Source organism: Eschrichtius robustus, chromosome 8 (assembly GCF_028021215.1).
Source record: "Eschrichtius robustus isolate mEscRob2 chromosome 8, mEscRob2.pri, whole genome shotgun sequence".
Taxonomy (NCBI): Eukaryota; Metazoa; Chordata; class Mammalia; order Artiodactyla; family Eschrichtiidae; genus Eschrichtius; species Eschrichtius robustus.
The window spans coordinates 114,264,462-114,285,487 of record NC_090831.1 but is presented as its reverse complement, the minus strand read 5'-3'; the positions used below and the strand labels follow the sequence as shown (position 1 = coordinate 114,285,487).

Sequence of the window (21,026 nt, the reverse complement as noted above, 5' to 3'; positions counted from 1 at the left end):
AGACTTGTCTTGGCCAAAACACAACCCGAATCTGCCTTCACGTCCATCTGTTCCTCGTTGAATTACGCTGCCTTCTAAAAGAAGTGATATATTGAGACAGAGATACATATTTACACGGGAACAGAAGGAAGCCTGGGGAATTTGGATGTGTGCTGTGAAGTTCCATACTGCTTATCTTTTGCTATTTGACCATCCGTAGGGCTGTAAGCTTACTCAGAGCTCACATAGAAGCGTCCAGGTACTGTAAGTCAACCACTGTGCTTTATTTTTGCCCCCTCCTTGTTCTGTGGGATGATGGCCTCAGATGCGTGTGGCTCGGTGAGGCTCAGAAGCACTTGTATCTGTGTTTAAAACAAAGGCCGTTTTGTGTGTCTGTTCCCTGTTAGAGTTGAGTTCCCCGCCTGCCCTGTTTTCGGACATCAAGCCTTATTTTGATGTGTTTTTCTAACCCTCTGTTTCTCAAACATACTTGATCATCAGAATCACCTGAAGAACTATGATTTCTGTGATCAGGCAAGTTTAGGAAACAACCTCAGCTTGATCCATTCGACCTACCTCTTGGAGTTTAATTATTGAGTCCTGTCAAGAACCAAGGCCGACAGTGTGTTCCTGCAAGCACTTGGGGTCCTTCCTTGCTCTTGGCACTAAATGAACAAAAACAACAAAGAAGTTAGGAAACAATCACTCACTTCCTAAGGATCCTTTTCAAAATCAGGAAAGACTCACTCAATGTTGTGAACTCTAAAAATATTGGTTTATTATTTCCGCAACGATTAGAGTTCATACTGTGTGCCGGGCATTTGTGCTGGGTGTTGGGGATATAGAGCTGTGAACGAGGCAACTGACATTTATGGAAGTGCTTCTCATGGGATGGATACCAAGTTAACTACTTCACATCCTTTTTCTTGTTTAAACTCCACAACTGTCCTGTGAGGTAGGTATTATCAACTTCATGTTAAAATTAAGAAACTGTTATTTCAGAAGTTGGACTGACTTGGCCAAGGTCACAGATCTAAGTGACAGGGAGGTTCAGAATTCACACCGAGCCTGGCAGATCCCACACCTCACGTTCCTCACCGCAGTGATTGGCTTTAGCACAGTACATATGGCTCCCCACTCTGCCCTTTGTACTTCAAACAGGGGTTCTCAACCCTGGCTACACATTAGAATTCCCTGGGGAGCTTTTATTTTATTTTATTATTCTATTCTATCCTGGGGAGCTTTTAAAAAGTATCTTTGCCTGGGCTTCATTAAATAAGAATTAAATAAGAATTAAATAAGAATTAAATAAGAATATTTGTTGGGGCCCAAGTACCAGCACGCAGAGCATCACTGAGTGCCATCAAGTAGGTACTGCCTCTGTCGGTCCAATAGTTTTCAGCATTCTTCTTGGAATATTTGGCTGATTAAAAGTTTAAAGGTTCCGAGTAATTTTTCTTCCCTTTTAATAAAACTGAAGGTAATCAAAATATAGCAAATACTCGAAGAATGCAAAAGTTTCCCAGAGAGAGGCACGATAGTACACCCATTTAAAGAGGAATTCGGAAATTTGGAGATCTGTTTGCAGGAGAAGTATAGTCTAGAGTGAGTGATGAGAAATCACCTGGAATCTCGAGCACCCATGAACTTCCAGATTTCTTTTCTGGGGAGATTCAGAGAACCTGAAGACTCTTTTAATCTGATGGGGGGAAGAAAACCTTGGGACAAATGGTGGTTCCAGAAAGTTTCCTTCATCCTTGGTGAGCACAGGCCACAAATCAACTTATGTTTTTCATGGTCCAAATGAAAGTAAAATAAAAGCTAAATAGTTTCAGTCTTGCTAACTTGGATGTTTTACTATATGTACTCTAGACTAAGGTTTATTTTGAATGCTAAGAAAAAATACTCTAAAATGTTGAAGAATAAATACCTAAGTTTCTTCAAGCTGTTTGAAAACATTTAATTGCTCAAACAATGCAGATGTATATACCTATATAAGCTTTTAAGTTAAGGATTTTGTATTTCAGGCTTTCAACACTGTAAAACGCTATGACATGGTAGTAATAGCTTGCCTTTATGAAGATGGCAATCTAATTAACTATTGACTTTTCACTAATTACATCTGGTTTTGCCTTGTCTTCAGCCAGTGAGCTGTGACTGTCCCCTGAGAGAGGTTCTTTTCAAAGCATCTGTATCAAATATTAAGAGTAAATAGCTGTAATAATCACAAAGTTGTGGTCCATAAAATCCCTAGAAAGAGAAAGACCGGGAATGTAAATTTGGGGTCACTGTGTTTCAGCAAGTTGGATGCAATTCTATGAGAAGAAAAAAAAAATCAATGTTACCAGGGGAGGGAGGACTTTTTAAACCAATGGGTCTTTAGCCAGAGAAAGGAAGAGCAGTGGCTCCCAGTCTATTATTATAAGTAACTCGAGTCTTTGCATTTTAAAACCAAGCCATTCATGCTGATAGGGGAGTTGGATCGTAAAGTTCCAGTGGGGTTGAGTCATTTTATGAACAGGTCATTCCCTATAAAAAGTAAACAGAGAGAAAAAAAACAAAAAACCAAAAAGGAAAACGTGAAAAATGGCCTCCTTTTTTACATTTCCACATAGGTGATCTCCATACCAGGAGATGAACTTGAACTTGGTTGGGCGGGAGACGGACCTGGTTGGGCGGGAGACTGGAGCCCCTCAGAGAATTTGGGATTCTTCCATTTTTACTGGGAGGGTTGGCAGGTATACCATGTGTTGTTATGTGAGTCAATGAGAGCCTCCAGGGTTCTAAGTCCCTGCCTCTCCGTGTGGTGGGGAGTCAGTCGCTCACTCGGAAGCACGCGACTGGGTTCTGTGTGTGGCTTACCCATGAGCAGTGGCTTGGAAGTGTCAAAGCATGAGAAGCATGCCGTCGAACAGCATGTGCTGCCGTCATCTTCTAGATGGTTCTGCATGGGAAAGCTTGTGGGCCGTCTGCCTGCGAGCTCAGGTGGTCCCTTCTTTCCCTACAGAACTCGCTGAAGGCTTCAAATCGGAAGAAGAAGAGAACAAGCTTTAAAAGAAAAGCCAGTAAAAGAGGAACTGAAGTAAGCGTTTGAGGGTGATGGTCCAGTGAAATCTATCCTCCTTTCCACAGCCACCTCTGTCTGACTTGACCTGGCCAGGCGTATTTTTCTGATCTATCTCCTGCCACTCTTTCCTTCACCTCATTCTAACCACACTGGGACTCTGCCTATTCCTTAAAAAAAAAAAAAAAAATATATATATATATATATATATATATATATATATATATAAATAAATAAATATATATTCCTTAAAAAAAAATATATGTATATATATGAAACCTCATGCCACTTCAGAATCAGAGCATTTGCACTTGTCTGTGGAAGTATTATCTCAAAGATTATAAAGACGAAGATAAGAGCTAGAACGTTTCTAGAACGCTTTGAGTATACAGAATAAAAACAAAAGTATGCCTTAATTCTTGGGAGCAAGTTATAGTTTGAGATACTTTCTCACTTACTTTGAGTTAGCCCTGTGAAACAAGACGCAGAGTTTTTTCTGGGGGGGTGGGGTGGGGTTTTTTTTGGGGGGGGGGTAAGCGGGTAGCGGTGGTGCTAGTAATTTCTCACTTTCATTGTTTTGGGACTGCCTTTCAAGTCACAGATGCATGTCTCAATAGTTCTGCTTTCTTTCTTCATCAGGAAAACAAAGGTCGTCCTTTTGTGATAAAACCTATCTCTTCTCCTCTCATGAAACCCTTGCTTGTGTTTGTGAACCCCAAGAGTGGAGGCAACCAGGTAAGTCAGTTTTCATGAGTTTCACCTGGAGGCTTCGATGCCTTCTTGAAAACACATTTCCCAACACCAAATAAAACAGCACCACGTAGGACCCCTAGCATTGGAAGACAACCGGTTTCTCCAGCAAGGGACAGCCTCACACGTGACTGGTCTAGGCAAAGCCTAGAGGTTCTAGGATTTATCCCTCTACTTCCACATAAGGCTTTACTAGAGGTACTCAGAAACCTAACTGCTAATATTTTCCTTACAGATTTTCAAGAAAGGTCATTCTATAAACTCTTAGTTAATATGTTTTGGGTTTCTCAACTCCTATAGTTAGGAAGCCTTTTATGAACTTATCTTTCTTTCTTTCTATTGTAATTTAGACCCGACTGCTTTTTTCCCTCTCTTCAGAGGAAAGAGAGATTAATGATTTATTATTCATGATAATCAAGAACAACAGATACCACCAAGGCTAGCAAAACTATATTACGTTTCACAGGTTTCATTTGGTCTTTGCCCAAGTCCTATAGAATGATTAGTTATCAACCTCATTTGAGGATAAAGAAATAGCCTTAGAAAAGTTAAATTTAATGACACATCTAAAGTACACAGCTCTTTAAAGGATAGAAATTGTTCTAGAATCCAGGTCTTTGTCTCCTCATCTAGTTTTCTTCCCACTCTCTGAGGCTTCTTATCAATACTCTTCTGTGGGCTCTGATTTTCTGTTATTTTCATGTGAGACTGGATGATAAAATATTTCCTGTGTCCATTAAGTTAAGTGCACATTTTACATTTCGAGACAAGATTCCCTGAAGTATCACGCTAAACAACTAAAAGATTTAAAACTGTTTAGTCACCCCATATAAGGAGGGGAGTCGTAGAATTAGGACTGATCCAAAATGATGTTCTTATTACTAAAGTTAATGGGCATTTTTCCAGATCACATTAATTATAGTAAAGCTTCTCTTATGGGAGCTTGTAATTTAAAGAAAATATTATCCCTCCTTTCCTTCCTTTCTACACAATTCTTAATAATAATTCTTGTGTTAAAAGTCTGTATTAACATTGTAGAGAACAGGGAAAAGAAACGTGGTGTAAGCAGAGAAATAATCTATTTTCAACATTCTGCTCTTTTGAGTTGCTAAATGATTATCTTCATGTTGTAACGATGGTGATCCTGACACTACCACTGGAGGAGTTTCTCAGGAGTGAGGTTCAGTTTGCCCTGAATCTTACCCCCTCTCTAGCTCTGGTCTCGCTGTAGCCTAACTAGGATTGGGGGTGTGGCTGGGGACCGAGGAACAGAGCAAAGCTAATGTAATTAACTCCATGATTTTGGCCACCTGACACCACATGCTAATTAATGTCTGATATATTTTATCACAACAGTCTTTATATAAAATGCCTTTGTTAAATTATCATAAGCTTTTTCCCTAGGGCATTCAGAAAATTGTAGGTGATCTCTGCTTTTGAGGAGGGGACGGTCCAGTTAAGATACAGCCTGTTCCTGTTTCAGTCTCTGTATAAATTATTAAAGACAGGGACTTCAGAGATGATCTAAGTTTGCTTCCTCTTTCACTAAATAGAAAACAGTTCATGGAAGCTTAAGTGAATTTTCTAAGGCTATCGTGTTTGTTAATGACACAAAAGGGGCAAATGGGGAAAAGAATCTGAGCAACGTTAAATATATGCGAGTTGTAAATTGAGTGGATCAGACCGCAAGTGCTGTGGAAGTTCAGAGGCAAGCGGTGACTTGGGAGTGATAAGGAAATGGTGTCAGGGAAGGGGCTGAAATGGAAGATGGGTGCCACTTAGTGGTGCAGAGGAGAGAAAACCGGAGTCATGCCCTCTTCCTCCTCTCTTGTCACATTGCTGTTCATCCTTCACCGTAGCACCTTTCTGAACTATTGCTCAAAATTAATCGCCCTGTACACTATGCACCTATAGTCCATGGCACACACCTGTATTATGTGAATTGCAGCGTAAGTGCTCCTCGTGTGCCTTTACTGCAACGATACAGTGTCCGTAATGCCGGGGGCCGCACCTCTGAACCTATGATGTCTAATATACGGCATAGAGCAGTGAACAAATAATTGTTTAATAAGCAGTATGTGTAGAAGGTGGGATGTTGTGATGAAAATGATTCATTTTGAGTACAGTATGGTGAGTAGAGGATGCATATTAAGTTACTAGAAATGTGCTTAGAGGTTAGAATGAACCTACAGAGCAGTGTCTTAAAACCCGGCTGAGGAGTTTGGATTTATATAGTGAAAACTTGTTTTTTGCTATTTAAAGTTTTCTTAGTTTTGAAAAATATTTTTTAAACAAAGGAGTAATATGATGGAAGATTAATTAGACACGTAGAGAATATATATATAAGTCAGGAGTCTATTCACTTAGCATAAATCGGGTAGAGGACCTTGATTATCCATCCTATATATAATATCAATAGTTTGCAGTTACTAATCCCAAACTCCTAATCCTTCCCTCAACAAGGTCCTACTGTATAGCGAAGGGAACTATATTCAATATCCTGTGATAAACCATAATGGAAAAGAATATGAAAAAGAATATATATATATATATATATAAACTGAATCACTTTGCTGTATACAACATTGTAAATCAACTATGCTTCAGTAAAATTTAAAAAAAAATTAAAAAAATCAGATAGAGGGATAGCTCAGTGGATGGATGGATTGATCAGTGGATGGGCGGACAGATGGACTAATGGTGGATCATGTATGAATGGATAGATGGGCATGTGGATGAATAGGATACATAAAAGGAAGTAGAGCATCAAGATTTTCCAGCTAATTATCTGGAAAGTGGCTTTGTTATTGACGGGTTTTCAGGAAAGGGAAAAATTATCTTGGGAAAGAGGTTGAAATGAGTTTGAGGAATTTGAGATCACAGTGAGGTATTCAAATTTTGTAAATGGCCAGTTGTTAGAAACAAAAGGCTTCATGACTTTGCTGTCATTTGATGCACTTTGGCTTGTGAATGCATTGCCCTAATGATGTTACCTCCAGAATATCTAGGATTCTCAGAAGTGTGACTAACCAAATCAAAATGAATATTACAAAACTTTAAACTTCTATATATTTCCTCTCTGAAGTAGAATTCTTTACTAAGCCTAATAAATATGAAGAACATTGTGCATTGTTTCTAAGCACAGTGTGAAATGTGGAGAAAGCTGTAAAGAAATCCAAACACCCATCTACAATTAGAATCATTCAAACTGACCTCCAGCGGCTTCATGTATTTACGGTTCCTTCTTCAGTGTTGGGATGGTACAACTTTGATCCCCCGATTGTGGTGAGCAGGGCAGAGTCACGGTCAGGGATGATCTAACTCCCCTGTTAGGGCTAGCCTTTCCTGAGCTGTGACCATAACATGACCTTCACATTGCAGATGAGGGTACATTCAGCCATAGGAGGGGAATTAGAGGATGAAGTAAACCATCCCATCTGGCAAAATGCAATCAGAGGAAGGAGTTTCTTATTCCTCAGTTCCTCTGAATCTCGTTTCCTTCATAGTTTTTCCCTCCTCCTTTTATTCTCTCTGACCCAAATGAGCCATAGTTGAGACAAAGAGCCAAAGGGGAACAGAGGGTGGCAGTGAAGACGAAGCAAGTGAACCCAAGGAAGGAGAAACGGGGTGGGGGGCATACCCTTTCTTACCTGGAGTTTCTCGCTCTGGAGTGTTCTGTGTTCAAGCCTTACATAGTGTGATGTTCTGTTTTGAGAAGGGAGACCATTCATTTCTATTTACCTTACAGACAAGTTGAGATTAGTAACATGACCTCTGTATTTGTTTGACATCCTCAGTCATGAGAACCTTTGAAATATCACTCATTAGAATTCTTATCTAGGAATTTTCAGTTTCAGGAAAATTCGGGAAATTTCCGCCTGACACTAGTGTTCCGTCCGGGTAAATTCTATTTGAATATGTGCCCCTTACTCCCTTCTTATAGTCCAGAGGCTTTCAAACTGTTTGTAAATAAAACCCATGAAGACACTTGTGAGAAATGCTCCACCCCGTAAAATCTGATGCAGTGGGTCTGGGGTGAGGCCCAGGAATGCTACCGGTTAGCAAGCATCTCCCATGATTCTGATGTAGGTCTTTTGTGGAACACATTTAGGAAAACATCATCAAAAGTCATATCAGGGTCTCTGAGATTACCTGGGCTTTATGTGAGGAGCACAGTGGGTGAGAATTTATTTGAGATGAAAGTTTATTTTTTTGTTTGAAAAATAGCATCTCAGCTTGTCCTTACTTTCTTCATCTCTTAGCTCAGAGAAGTGGTTCTCAGCCCTCGCTTCATGTCAGAATAACCCCGGCAGCTTTTAAAGACCGATGTCTGCTGCACCCCATGCTAAAAGCCTGTGAGGACCGGACCCCTTAACTGGTCTAAGTTCCTAGTAGATTTTCTTGTCTAGCCAGTGTTGAGAATCATGGGGTTTTTTTCTTAGGCTTTAATTTGCATATGAATCACTTAGGGATTATGTTAAAATGCAGATTCTGATTCAGTGAGTCGGAGGTGGCTGTGAAATCCCGCTTTTCTAACAAGCTCCCTGGTGCCACTGTTGCTACAGCTCAGAGACCACACTGATTCTCAAGAGTTTACAGCAATCAATAGAGAAATACTTTGTTGTTCTTGTTGTTAAATCCTGATTTTTGCCTTTTAAGAATCGATTTATTCTGCTCATCTGTGTCTAGATATAAAGCACGCCCCTCTTCTGTTTTTGAAGCTTAGACTTCAAACTTAAAACGCACGCGCACAAAACTTGCTTAGGCTTCTGTTCTTTAAATGACTAGACGATATCGCCATCTGCTGGCAAGTAAAATGCCTATAGCTTTTCTTTCCTTCAGTATTTTATGTGTGTTCGGAAATCTTCCAGCACTTGGCAGGAATATGTTGAGCTGAACACATTATAGGGACTGCTTTTATGTCCTCTTTTTAAACAATCCCTCTTTTAAACAGATGCTTCAGAATAATTGTCTCTGTTTTTCTAACACTCTTCAGGTAGACACGTACTGGGCGTTCTGCAAAGCTTTAGAGGTTAGTGGCATGGCTATTATTGGTGGGATGTGAATTATTTGAGGGAAATAGTCACTAGAATTAGGGGCTTTGATATCAACTTTGAGTGTCTCCTCCTGCGGAAAAGAGGTAGTACAGGAAAGAGAAACTTTATTCCTTCATGATCCCCTCCCCGGTGTGGAAACCTGAGGGCTTGAGAAATAGGCCCCCTCTCTTACACTTATCGCTGCTTTAACTTCAAAACTTACTATTTTTCTTGGATGCCCGTGACTCATTGACATGTTTGTACCTGAGACTTATGGACCCTTCTGATGTCTCTCAATGTTTCCTGCTTTCACACTGTGTCTCCTTCACGCTCATGAGGGAGAATTCATGAGTCATGAATTTCATCTTTCAGTGACTTAGATTATACATTCATGGTTAGGCAAGTGTCCTTTTTTTATTGAGCTGTAGCTGATTAATGATACTGTATCAGTTTCAGGTGCACAACATAGTGATTCAATATTTTTATGGGTTATACTCCATTTAAAGTTTTTATAAAATGTTGGCTCTATTCCCTGTAAGCAGGTGTTCTGACCGCTGGAATTATTCTGGCCAGCCAGTCCTGAGAGTTGAGGGTCCAGGCCTTGGGTGCTCACACTGTTCATTGTGAAATCCCAGGGTACAGCTGTGGCATGAGCTGGACCCCTGGATCAGAGTTGCCAGGGAGCTTGTCAACAGGTTATAGGGGGAAGGGATGTTCAGCCTGTGGACAGGCTCATACTGACCGAGTTCACACACCATTCATGGACAGGCTTCCCCAGACCAGGGCCGGCCCTTCCTAAGTCAGGCCAGGGAGAGTCAACCCAGGTGCGGAGAAGGAGGAGACAAAAAGAGGAAGTGACTTCAAATCTGAGTCCCCAGACTATTTCTACATACTGAACAAACAACCTCAATGAAGATGTTATTTTCTACGATGCTCAACCTAGGGATAAATCAAAAAACATTATTTTATTATTTTTATTTTATTTTTTTATTGAACTATAGTTGATTTACAATGTTGTATTTCTGGTGTACAGCAAAGTGATTTAGTGTGTGTGTGTCTGTGTATTCTTTCCCATTATGGTTTATTACAGGATATTGAATATAGTTCCCTGTGCTACACAGTAGGACTTTGTTGTTTATCTGTTTTATATATCGTAGTGTATATTTGCTAATCCCAAACTATTAATTTATCCCCCTCCCCGCGCTTTCCCCTTTGGTAACCATAAGTTTGTTTTCTATGTCTGTGAGTTTGTTTCTGTTTTGTAAATAAGTTCATTTGTATCATATTTTAGATTCCACATGTAAATGATATCATATGATATTTGTCTTTTTCTGTCTGACTTACTTCACTTGATATGACAATCTCTGTGTCCATCCATGTTGCTGCAGATGGCATTATTTCATTCTTTTTTATGGATGAGTACTATCCCATTGTGTGTGTATGTGTATGTGTATATATAAATGTATATTTATATTATATATCTAAAATAATATAAATATATATATGAAACATCTTTATTCACTTAACTGTCGATGGACACTTAGGTTGCTTCCATGTCTTGGCTATTGTAAATAGTGCTGCAGTGAACATTGGGGTGCATGTATCTTTTCGAATTACAGTCTTCTCCGGATGTATGCCCAGGAGTGGGATTGCTGGATCATGTGGTAACTCTATTTTTAGTTTTTTAAGGAATCTCCATACTGTTTTCCATAATGGCTGCACCAGTTTACACTCCCACCAACAGTGTAGGAGGGTTCCCTTTTCTCTACATCCTTTCCAGCATTTATTATTTGTAGACTTTTTGATGATGGCCATTCAGACCGGTGTGAAGTGATACCTCATTGTGGTTTTGATTTGCATTTCTCTAATAATTAGCTATGTTGGGCATCTTTTTGTGTGCCTATTCCAAAGGCCCCACCTGCTAATACCATCACATTGAGGGTGAATTTTGGAGGAGCAGACATCAGTGTACAGCAGTGGCTAAACCAAGCCACCTAGCCCCTTTGATGGGTCTAGGGCCTAGATGTCTAGCTCCTTAGCCTCTAGTCAGACTGATGTATCAAAATGTAAGTCCAATTCCTCTGATTAAGACATTTCAATGACTGTCAAATCCTGCAAAACAAAGCCTGAGCTCCATAGCCTACATGACTTAATCTACAACTCACTTTGGCAGTTTCATCTCCCACCACCCCTGCCTCATGGTCCAAAGACTGAAATGAATATAGTTTTTCCATGACATGTCTTGCTGTCTCACACGTCTTGTACCTTTACCCTGAAACTTCTTCCTCTACTCCATGTAAAAAGAAATGGTTAGCTCTACTCATCTTGCAAGACACAGTTCAAATATCATACATAGGGAGCCTTCATCCAATCCCCATAGTTGGGCTTAGAGTATCTCCTCCAGCCACTCATACATCTCAGTAGGCATCTTCATCATAGCATTTACCATCTTTAGTGAACTAATTTATTTTGTGTTGGTCTCCTGAGCTCCTGGGTGTGCACATGGGTACAGAGTAGGAGCCTAATACAGGTTTATTGAATCAATAAGGTATTCCTTTGGGATTGTTTGGGTTAAGAGATTTCTTAACCTCTTCCTCCCACTGTTATTTTCCTCAGGTCTTTCTTATTGTCTGGACAGTTCTTTTCATGAGCTAGATAATGCCTCCATGATGTAAACCAAGGCTTGCTTAGTAACATAGACTACTGAGCCCTACATAAGAGTTACAGTGCTTTGATGACAATTGATGTGCTGCTATTTGAGCTGACCCATTCTTAATTGATTCTCTATACTCCCCAAATCATTATATTTTTTTAACGAATAATTCAGAGAACTTCCTGATACCTGGAGCTGGAAAGAACAATGTTTTATCATTCCATAGGAATACCCAATCTTACAATATCTTAGAAAATTCTGTGGTCATTGAGGTATTACATCTACAACCATATGTATGAGAACACTCTCCAGAGCGTATTAGAATTGATGCGTAAGCTATTTTTTTTTTATTTAGAGAAAAATAAAAAAGCTCTTGCACAGAAGTTCAGCTTTTACAAGGCATATAGCATGTGATGACTATGAGAGTATTTGAAACTTGCTAGTGAATTGTGTAAATGATGGAGTAGACTTAATCTTGTCAGTGAGAAAGAAATAAGTTATTCTTTTCCTGGTGAATTAGTACTTGTCAACCCATTCAATTCTATTCAATAAATTATCTCTATTAAAGCACTAAGTAGCTTATCCTAGAGGTAGCAGCAGAGTAAATAGAAATAAATTAAATGTTTTAGGTCTCTTTTCTTTACCCACCAAGATTGATTTAAAACAATGCAATACTGTCATTCAGACACTTATCATTTTTGTTAATGAATGTGTTTTAGAAAGATTACTTTTAAAAGAAGAAATTATATCATGCCTGAATATAAACTCTGATAGGGCAGCCTTGCATGTTTATGAAAGTCATCCCTGCCCAGTTCTAGAGAGCATTATTACAGTAGGCTGCAACATTAAGTGGCACCTCCTAGAAGCGTGGGGTGCAAAACTTGCCAGCCTTAAAAAATACCCCTTTCTCAAAAGGATAACTGTAGAGAATTAGCTGTTCAAACTAACACAAATTGAAAATGAGCAAAACCCAAAATGGTGTGGAAATTCAAACCTTTTAGAGAAATTTGAAGATAAAAAAAAAACCTCAATGCTTTTTATTTTTTGAAAGGTGTTAATTACCTAGTATTGTATGTATAAGAGAAACTGGAATTGAGACGCACACCATAGCCAAAGGTGACAACGAAGGAGTAATTAACATCCACAATTCACATTGCCCTAGGAATCTAAAAGTGAAAAATTAATTTTCTAGCAAGTTAGTTGGAAATTTTTAATAAACTGATTGGTCATTAGAATGACTCTGGTGTTACCTATGAAACATAGAAGATTACTTGAAATAATCCCCAACTGACGATACCAAGGCCTGGTGTGGAAAGAAGAGAATGGTTTAGTATTTAGTTATTACTATGTATCTAAATCTATATCTAGATTTTGTAGGAAACAAAGTATGTCATTTGGCGAAACTGAAGGATTAGTTGTAATAATTAAGGGTAGAATGTTATTCCTAAATTTACAGCAAGCACATGATAAAGCAGAACTTTTAAATTATAGGTTTGGATGAAATGTGGAACAAAAGACCTACACTGGCCTCTTAACAACTGGCATAACAAAGTGATAATTATAAACTACACTTTAGCCCTCACATGCTCAAGTGTAGTTTAATGAATAGATTAACAAGGAACAAAAAAGAAAGGGACTAACATTTACAAAGGCCTATTTTGTGCCACATACTGTGCTGGATACGAAACTGTTACTGATTCATTTAATTCTCATAATCACCTTGGAAAGTAGACATTGCCCTATTTTACATGCTGAATTTCTGCAAGATTATAAATGCTCACAGTCACCCAGTTAGAACACCCAACTTAGCTCTGACTCAAATATTGTGCTATTTCTACTGTACTAGGATGACTCTCAAATACAGTGTATAGGTATACAAACTTAGGAATATTTTCAAGAAAGAGCAATCATGATAGCTAATTAAAGGAATGATAGTTATAAGCAACGGATGCTGCCCAACCGATCAAATATTATTTGCTATGGTTGGTAGTGACCTAAAATGAGGCACGCTACTCAATTTTAAAGCTCTTTTGATACTGCTTAATAAAAAAAATTCTTCTTTAATTTGATTTTTGCTCAATTCACTTTAAGAAGTGATCTCCAGAACTGCTTTGTATTTGCCATGATATCTCTATAAATGTCACAATTACTTAAGACACTCCAAAAATGGTTATGAGAGAGAGAAAAAGACACAGATATATCCATGGAAATTGAAAAATGTCAAAGTAAGAGTTGATAGCACTAACTAGAGAAATTAGATATTTTAAGTACTGGGGAGCCTGAGATACTTTTGCTGTGGTTAAAAACATTTATTTCAATAAAGTCATACTTAGCTAATACTGTCCTTATTTCATATTATGCAAAGACAATAATCTGCACAATAAAGTAAAAAGTAATGTTAAATTACATAAGTTGACTAATAACTTCCCTATGTGGATTTTCATACATTAAATAATGATAGTAAAAGCCAATAGATACTAATCATTAAGCATTTTTTGCATGCCAACCACTTTGATGTTCTCCTCAAACATTATTGCATTTAATCTTTACAACAAGTCTGTGAACTAGGCATTTTTATTCCTGCATTAAAGAGAAGAGAGCTGAACTTAGTGAAATTAAAGAACTTGCCCAGAGTTACACAGGTTAGACAGAGCCTAATATAAGCATTCAACCTATGTATATCGATGGCCAAAGCCCATGATTTTAAGTACTACTCTATACTGTTTATAATTCAATATTATTTTTTTTTAATTTTAATTTTTATTTATTTATTTATTTATTTATGGCTGTGTAGGGTCTTCGTTTCTGTGCGAGGGCTTTCTCTAGTTGCGGCAAGTGGGGGCCACTCTTCATCGCGGTGCGCGGGCCTCTCACTATCGCGGCCTCTCTTGTTGCGGAGCACAGGCTCCAGACGCGCAGGCTCAGTAGTTGTGGCTCACGGGTCCAGGTGCTCCGCGGCATGTGGGATCTTCCCAGACCAGGGCTCGAACCCGTGTCCCCTGCATTGGCAGGCAGATTCTCAACCACTGCGCCACTAGGGAAGCCCTCAATATTACTTTTTAGGACAGGATTTATTTTTATTCTTTAAATGAGCAGGTAATATTTGGAAATTTCTTCCTATTATTGTCATTTTTTTTTCCTTACAGGGAACCAAAGTCCTGCAGATGTTCATGTGGTACCTGAATCCACGGCAAGTCTTTGATCTTTCTCAGGAAGGGCCAAAAGATGCGTAAGTCTGGAAATACCCTCCATGGTTCTTACTATTTTAGGCGAGTGCGAAGGACTTTCTGCTCTGGAGTCAAGCTTTATTGTTTGATGACCTCATGAAGTGTTTTTCGGACCACCTCTCATCTACTTGCTCACCTGCACTTTCCTCCCTTTAAAACTTCATCTGATGTTTCCCTCTTCACTGGGTTAGTTTCCTTCAATACTTATCCTCTGAGTTGTTAACTCTGAGTGTGTTTGCTGCTTAGACACATGTAACTGTACGTTATGAGCAAATCTGAATTGAGAAAGGATCCATCCTTTTTCTACTTATGCATGAACCACTTTGGAGATGTACATTAATGGGACTGTAAGTGTATCTTTGTGGAGAATGGCCATATCTGTTTATGAATATTTTCATTTATTTGCATTAGAAATTGTATGCATCTGTGTCCATTTGAGAGCTTGATTGATTAATTGATTATACCTATGGATTCCATACCAGAGTGGGGGAGACATTCTAATTCCTGCTCAGTCCCTCATCTGAGCCTCTCAGAAATTTCATTCTCTGTTTTTTGTTCGAAGCGGTGAAAAATAAAGTCTATCTGTAGGTGACATGTATCCTGTATCTTCCCTTTTGTGGAGGGGTACATGGTGGGAAGGAGCAGGGACATTTCTGCTGTTGTCTGGTTCCTTTTTTAAAACCCACCTAATAAGGTAGTTCAGATGTCATCTGGTAAACATTAGAAATAAAGAGATATTAATTATTTTTATAACTACTTATAAATAAGTAATAATATCAGAGGCAAAGAAACACAAACTCAGATAATTTCTAGAAAATAATATTCCTCTATGAAATAAATTACATATTTTAAGCCTACGAGAGAACATTAATTATGAAAATTAATTTCTGTTGTCATTCTCTTAATCTATGAACTTCCTTGCCACTAGAGTTTGCTGTAAGACTTCTATATTTTTTTCTGCATTCAGATGTATTAAGACAAATCTGCTTTTGCCCTTTTACATTTACTTTTGCCCTTTTACATTTACTTTTCTTAAGATTTTATCATTTTTAGTTAGACTTTAGGTAGCTACTTCATAGATAACCATAAAGAACATGGCAGGACAGGAACTATTTCCAGAAAAAAATATGATTTGATTTAAATAGGTGATGTTTTCTGGAACAGAGCCATTGAAATTGTCACTTAAGCAAACATTTTAGCAGGGGCAGTTATCATTGCATTTTCTTGAGACAACAGGAAAGATCTAATTTCAAGCAGACAAATTCAAAATAAAGAAAATTCAGTAAATCTTCCCTTTTGGGCCTGGGGAGTATGAATGGGGGTTTGAGCGTCAGCGGGTGAGTTGAGAGGGAGATGGAATTGTGGGTGCGGTAGTAATAATGCTGGTGGGGTGGCCTTCCTATCTCTCTGAAGAAGGTTTTCTAGGAGTAAGAGTGGGAAGTGTAGGTTTGAAAAATAAATAGGTCTGGGAAAAGCTAATCAAATTTGATGTTCTTTGAGAAAGGAGGGAGAAGAATGGAAAGAAAAACAAGGAATTTGACACTAATGAAGAAAATAATGTGCGTTGACACATTAATAGGAATTATGGGAAATAAAACACTAGGACACCCTAAAACCCCATTCCAGTGACGTTTGCTGCCAGCCCCTAATCCGATTGTTGGAACCAGTACTTGGTGACTACTCGGTGACTAGTTTTGAAGGTATTACCATTCTCGGGGTTATGCAATTTCTCCAGTGGACACCCTCCATGCCCCCCTTCGTTTTGGTGTGTTTTGGAATCATGCTGTCTGCTATGGCCAGTGATATGCTCTTTTATTTACTTTTCCTTCTGTATCCTCTACAGGCTTGAATTATATAGGAAAGTACCAAATCTGCGGATTCTGGCCTGTGGTGGGGATGGAACGGTAGGTCCTTGAAAGAGAATCTAGTTCTCTCCCTTGTTTCTTCCATTTGTCTTTTGTTTTCCTTAAGACATTTCTCTTTCTTCATTCCCACCTCACAGTCTTTCCAATCCCCTCAAACCTCTGTCTCTCATGTGAATCCACGCCCCTAAGGGTTAGGAGGGACTTTGTTATTGCCCTCAAGGACTCATACTTGATCTTTCTAAATTAGATTTCCTTCCCTCCACTAAGCTATATCCTTTCCTGTTCCACAAAGTAAGGATGTGGTCAGATCACTAGAATGAGGATTATAGATGACTAAATTATTTTTAAAACAGAAGCTGACCTATTTCCATATATTCTTAATAATTGGTCACAACTATGGAGGAGAAGTATGCGTACACAATTGAATTATGGCTTTTTTTTTTTTTTTTTTTTTTAACTGGTGGAAATAAAACTTAGAATATTGACTAACATTGGTTTGCCTTAAAGATCACAGCTGCTTCCCTTTGTAGTCATTTTTGGAGAAAAGACGGAGTTGGGCTGAAGTTTAACATCACTGGTGTATTTTCCCCAGTTTGTCTCATCTGTTTCTCAATTTGCCCTCTACTTATGTTGCTATATTTAGCAAAGGCAAATAATTGAGAATCGTGACATTTAGATTTTGCTGTCCAGTGTCTTTTCTTCTGTATTTGGAGTCTGATCTCATAGGATTTTATTATGAACTATCTTTGGCTTTTCTCTAATCTTCCTAATTTAGAATGTTTTATTCTCAAAGGCAGTAACGGAATCTTCTAATTTTATCTCTCACAGCACGTGAACACTTAATGCAGCACTGGATACACATTATATACTAATAAATGCAACCAGAAAAAAATAAAACAGTGATTGCACTGGTCCTTTAAGATTTTCGCTGGAGAGGAAAACATTTTTCAGTTGGGAAAGTAATGTTTACTATTCTTGGAGACTCTAATACACATGATTAGCTTATAAAATTCGTTATAAAGTCTTAAAGAAGCCAAACCTATTTCACTTTGTTTAACCCAGTGTTTTCCAAAATTATTTGACTATGGGGATATGCCTGGTGTCCTGAATTCACAGTCCTTCCTCTTTCTTAACTTAAGTGATTGTTACCTCAAATCCACCAGTTGCCTGTTCCATCTCCATATCTTGGGCTTCATCCTGGATTGGCTGTTCCACCTTCCAAACTTCCCCATTATCCACTGCACCTCCCATCACCTCTCTCTGCCTCACTGCTTTCTTCTTCCTTTCCTCTACTCAGCAGATATGTGTAGGAAGCACTGTTCTAAGTTATGTGGTATTGAGGTAATCTCTGCAGTTAGGAAAGTGTTTGGAAATATGGGAATTCAAAGCATAAAGGACAAAGAAGAGAGCCAAGTCCAGACACTTGTGAAACATTTATAATTAAGGAGTCAGAGCTGAATTTCAAAAGGAAGTTGGAAAGACAGAAGCAGAAGGACCACCAGCAGTCTATTCTGTCAAGAAAATAAAAAAATAACCCAAAAGGAGTTTCAAGACAGAGGCAGGGATTACATTCTTAAGAAGAGACTGAGGAATTACTGTGGATTTGGAGACTAGGAAGTAACTGGTGGTTTTCAAGAAAATAGTTTCAAGAGAGTGTCTGGGACAAAACCCAGAATGAGAGAGACTTGGTACCTCCCTAGTGGGTGCTAATGACCAGATCAAATCACAGTGTTGAATTTCTATACTCTCTGGTGCCATTAATGTCACTACTTGACACGCAGACTACCTTGTTCCCCAGCTTTTCTAGCATGTCTTCTTTAAATAGACCATAATTAACGGGTATTCCACAAGGCTAAATGTAACTTTTCCTTTATATTATAAGCACTTTTTCTTCTTTGGTACCTTATCTGTGATCCTAACTTCAATTTTCACATCCTTCTACATAACTCACAACCGCACTAGACGTTTATACGTGGGTCCCTTAAAACAGCCATGAAAAGTAGTGTATTTCCCCTAGAACTGATGCATACTTTTGAACTAATTATTTTTGTCAGTGGTAACCTCTGTAGTCCAGTCACGCAGAATCAAAACTTTGCATATCTTATACCTTATATAAAACCAGGTTTTATTTTATTTTACCTTGTTAGATGTTTTGTAAAAGATATATGGGGTTTATGAAATGTTTATCAAGGTACGTGATTGACATTTTTATCAGTTTCGAATATGAAACTTTAAATTTTGAGTGTTTATATAAAGAAGAGTCATCCTGATGGATGCATGAAGAAAAGCTGTTGGCTGGAGGCAAGTGAAGTGTCGGGTATATATTTGACATAAGGTGCTCTCACCCTTTATCTAGTGAGTGTATCTGTCACTGTAGAGGCTGTCAGAATTCTGTCAGTGACAAGGTTCCAGGAGGAATCAGATATGGAATATTTTTGATGGGTTAGGATGAGGATATGTTAACCCTCAGTCACATTAGTGTGTGTACAAGGTCTTATCAAATATATAGACATGTTGCATTAATTTGGAGAAAAGTTATTTGGCTTCAGTATGAGTTACTTTAATTTTATCCCGGTAAAAAGTGCAAGGAGGCAGATACTGCAGTTGGAGGAGGAAGAGGTGCTTCTGCCACCATTGCAGTGGCTTTGGAAGGTTCCTTAACTTCTTCTGAGACATTCTAAATCTGAAAAGGGATACGTTTGGATCCCTAAGGGTCTTCACAGCTGTAACATTATGCTAGTATAGACCATTGCTGTTCAAGAGAACTATAATGCGAGCCGCATTTTTACATTTTAAGTTTTCCAGAAGGCACTTAAAAAAACTAAGAAGAAGCAGGTTAAATTAATTTTATAATCTATTTTATTTAACCCACTATATCCAAGATATTATTATTTCAAGATGCAATCAGTATAAAGTCATTAGTGGGATATTTTATGCTCAGTTTGGACTGTCTTCAGAATCTAGCATATATTTTAAATTTACAGCGCCTCCAGTTGAGATCAGCCATGTTCAAGCAGTCCGTCACCACACAAGGCCAGTGACGGCTGCAGAGGAAGGTGGCCCAGGTGTGGTCTCTTTGTAAGTGGTTTGCATAATCCTGAGGTTGTCACATAGTTGCAGGTTTCGAATGGGCTGGTCCCATCTTTGATCTCTAGGGTGAGAGAAAACTAACTCAGGATGATCTCAAACCTTCATGTTTTTAAACTAGAAATAGTCTCTCTTTGGTCACGGGGTAAATTTGTATTCTGTCCTCTCCTCGGCCACATGTCCACCCATCCAGTTCCCACCTTGGCTGCCACCTTGGTTAAATATCGAGGGGTGCGTGAACTGAGACAGTAGGGTCACAGGTCCCTTCCCCTCGTTATGGAGCCTTAAGGTGAAACATGATCCCTCCTTACCTGCCCTTGGCCTTGATGAACTGGGCTGGATCCAGAGGTCCACCCTTAACCCTGTTAACGTCTTTCCAAAGGGCTGGGATTAAATGGACTTGAGCCACACACTTTATGCTTATTTCTGATTCCGCTGGCTTCCCTAGATGAGGATACATGCTACACAGTAGGCCCCCCCATGCCCCGACTCACTACAGCCGTAGCAGGGAAGAAAGGATTATTATTCCCCTTTAATTGACGGGGCCAGCAGATGGTTCCACACGCCTCTTCTCCCTCAGCACCCCGACGTCCCAGCCTCTCTTGAAGAAGAGCTTGGTACACCCTCAGTTGTCCTCTTGCCGATGAGGGGATGGATAGCCTAAATCTACATTCTGTTTCAAAAAAGCTCATACCTTGACTATTATCTAGATTTTAAACATTTCTTTTAACACAGAGTGACTTTGTAAACCATTGAGTGCAAATATGAAAATATCGCAAGGAAGAATCATTGTGCACATGTAAGAAAGGGAACCCGGTTGTCAAATGCTGCGTTTTGATGATCTTTCTGGGTGCAGAAACGTTGCCCTCGTTCTCCTTTGATTTCTGAGTATCCCTCACTTTTCTGCCTGCAGATGATATGAGGAAAGGCAACTGTGCATCTGCTTCGTTCAAAGAAAATGTCAGTTCACGGCCCTCTCCACCCCTCAGCCAACGCTAATGTTAGCATATTGCCGAATGAAAACGTTGTTCCATGTGCACTTGGGAAATATTCAGTGAAGGTTACAGCTGAACAGGGCCAGGGGGTGGCAGCATCAGGCAGCTGCTGCGGCTGCAGGGCTGGCTGGGCAGCTCTGCTCAGGGCCGAAGGCCAGCACTCTGGTGTTCTAGCCTCGTCAGCCCTGCATTTCCTAACACAAAGGCAGGAAGGAACTCTGCCACCTGGAAAATGATCTTGCACAATCCAGATAGTTTTCTTCAGTTGTGATGGGAAATATGCAAAGCGGTGTGTGTTGCAATTAATTAAGTTTAACTGAAGGGGTGCTGGTCAAGCTGGTGGAGAGGATTTGGGGTAATGCGAAAGCCC

The 21,026-nt window shown here is 39.1% G+C and overlaps 1 protein-coding gene across 2 annotated transcripts in view; it reads left to right on the top strand.

The window, feature by feature from the left end:
• The window catches only part of DGKI (diacylglycerol kinase iota), a 447,792-nt gene that overhangs the window by 234,678 nt on the left and 192,088 nt on the right, over positions 1–21,026 (top strand). For both annotated transcript variants that reach the window (XM_068550116.1, XM_068550115.1), the window contains exons 9-13: positions 2,987–3,061; positions 3,470–3,472; positions 3,683–3,778; positions 14,629–14,711; positions 16,553–16,613. In XM_068550116.1, the coding sequence (XP_068406217.1) occupies positions 2,987–3,061; positions 3,470–3,472; positions 3,683–3,778; positions 14,629–14,711; positions 16,553–16,613 (318 nt within the window). The remainder of the gene's footprint in view (positions 1–2,986; positions 3,062–3,469; positions 3,473–3,682; positions 3,779–14,628; positions 14,712–16,552; positions 16,614–21,026) is intronic.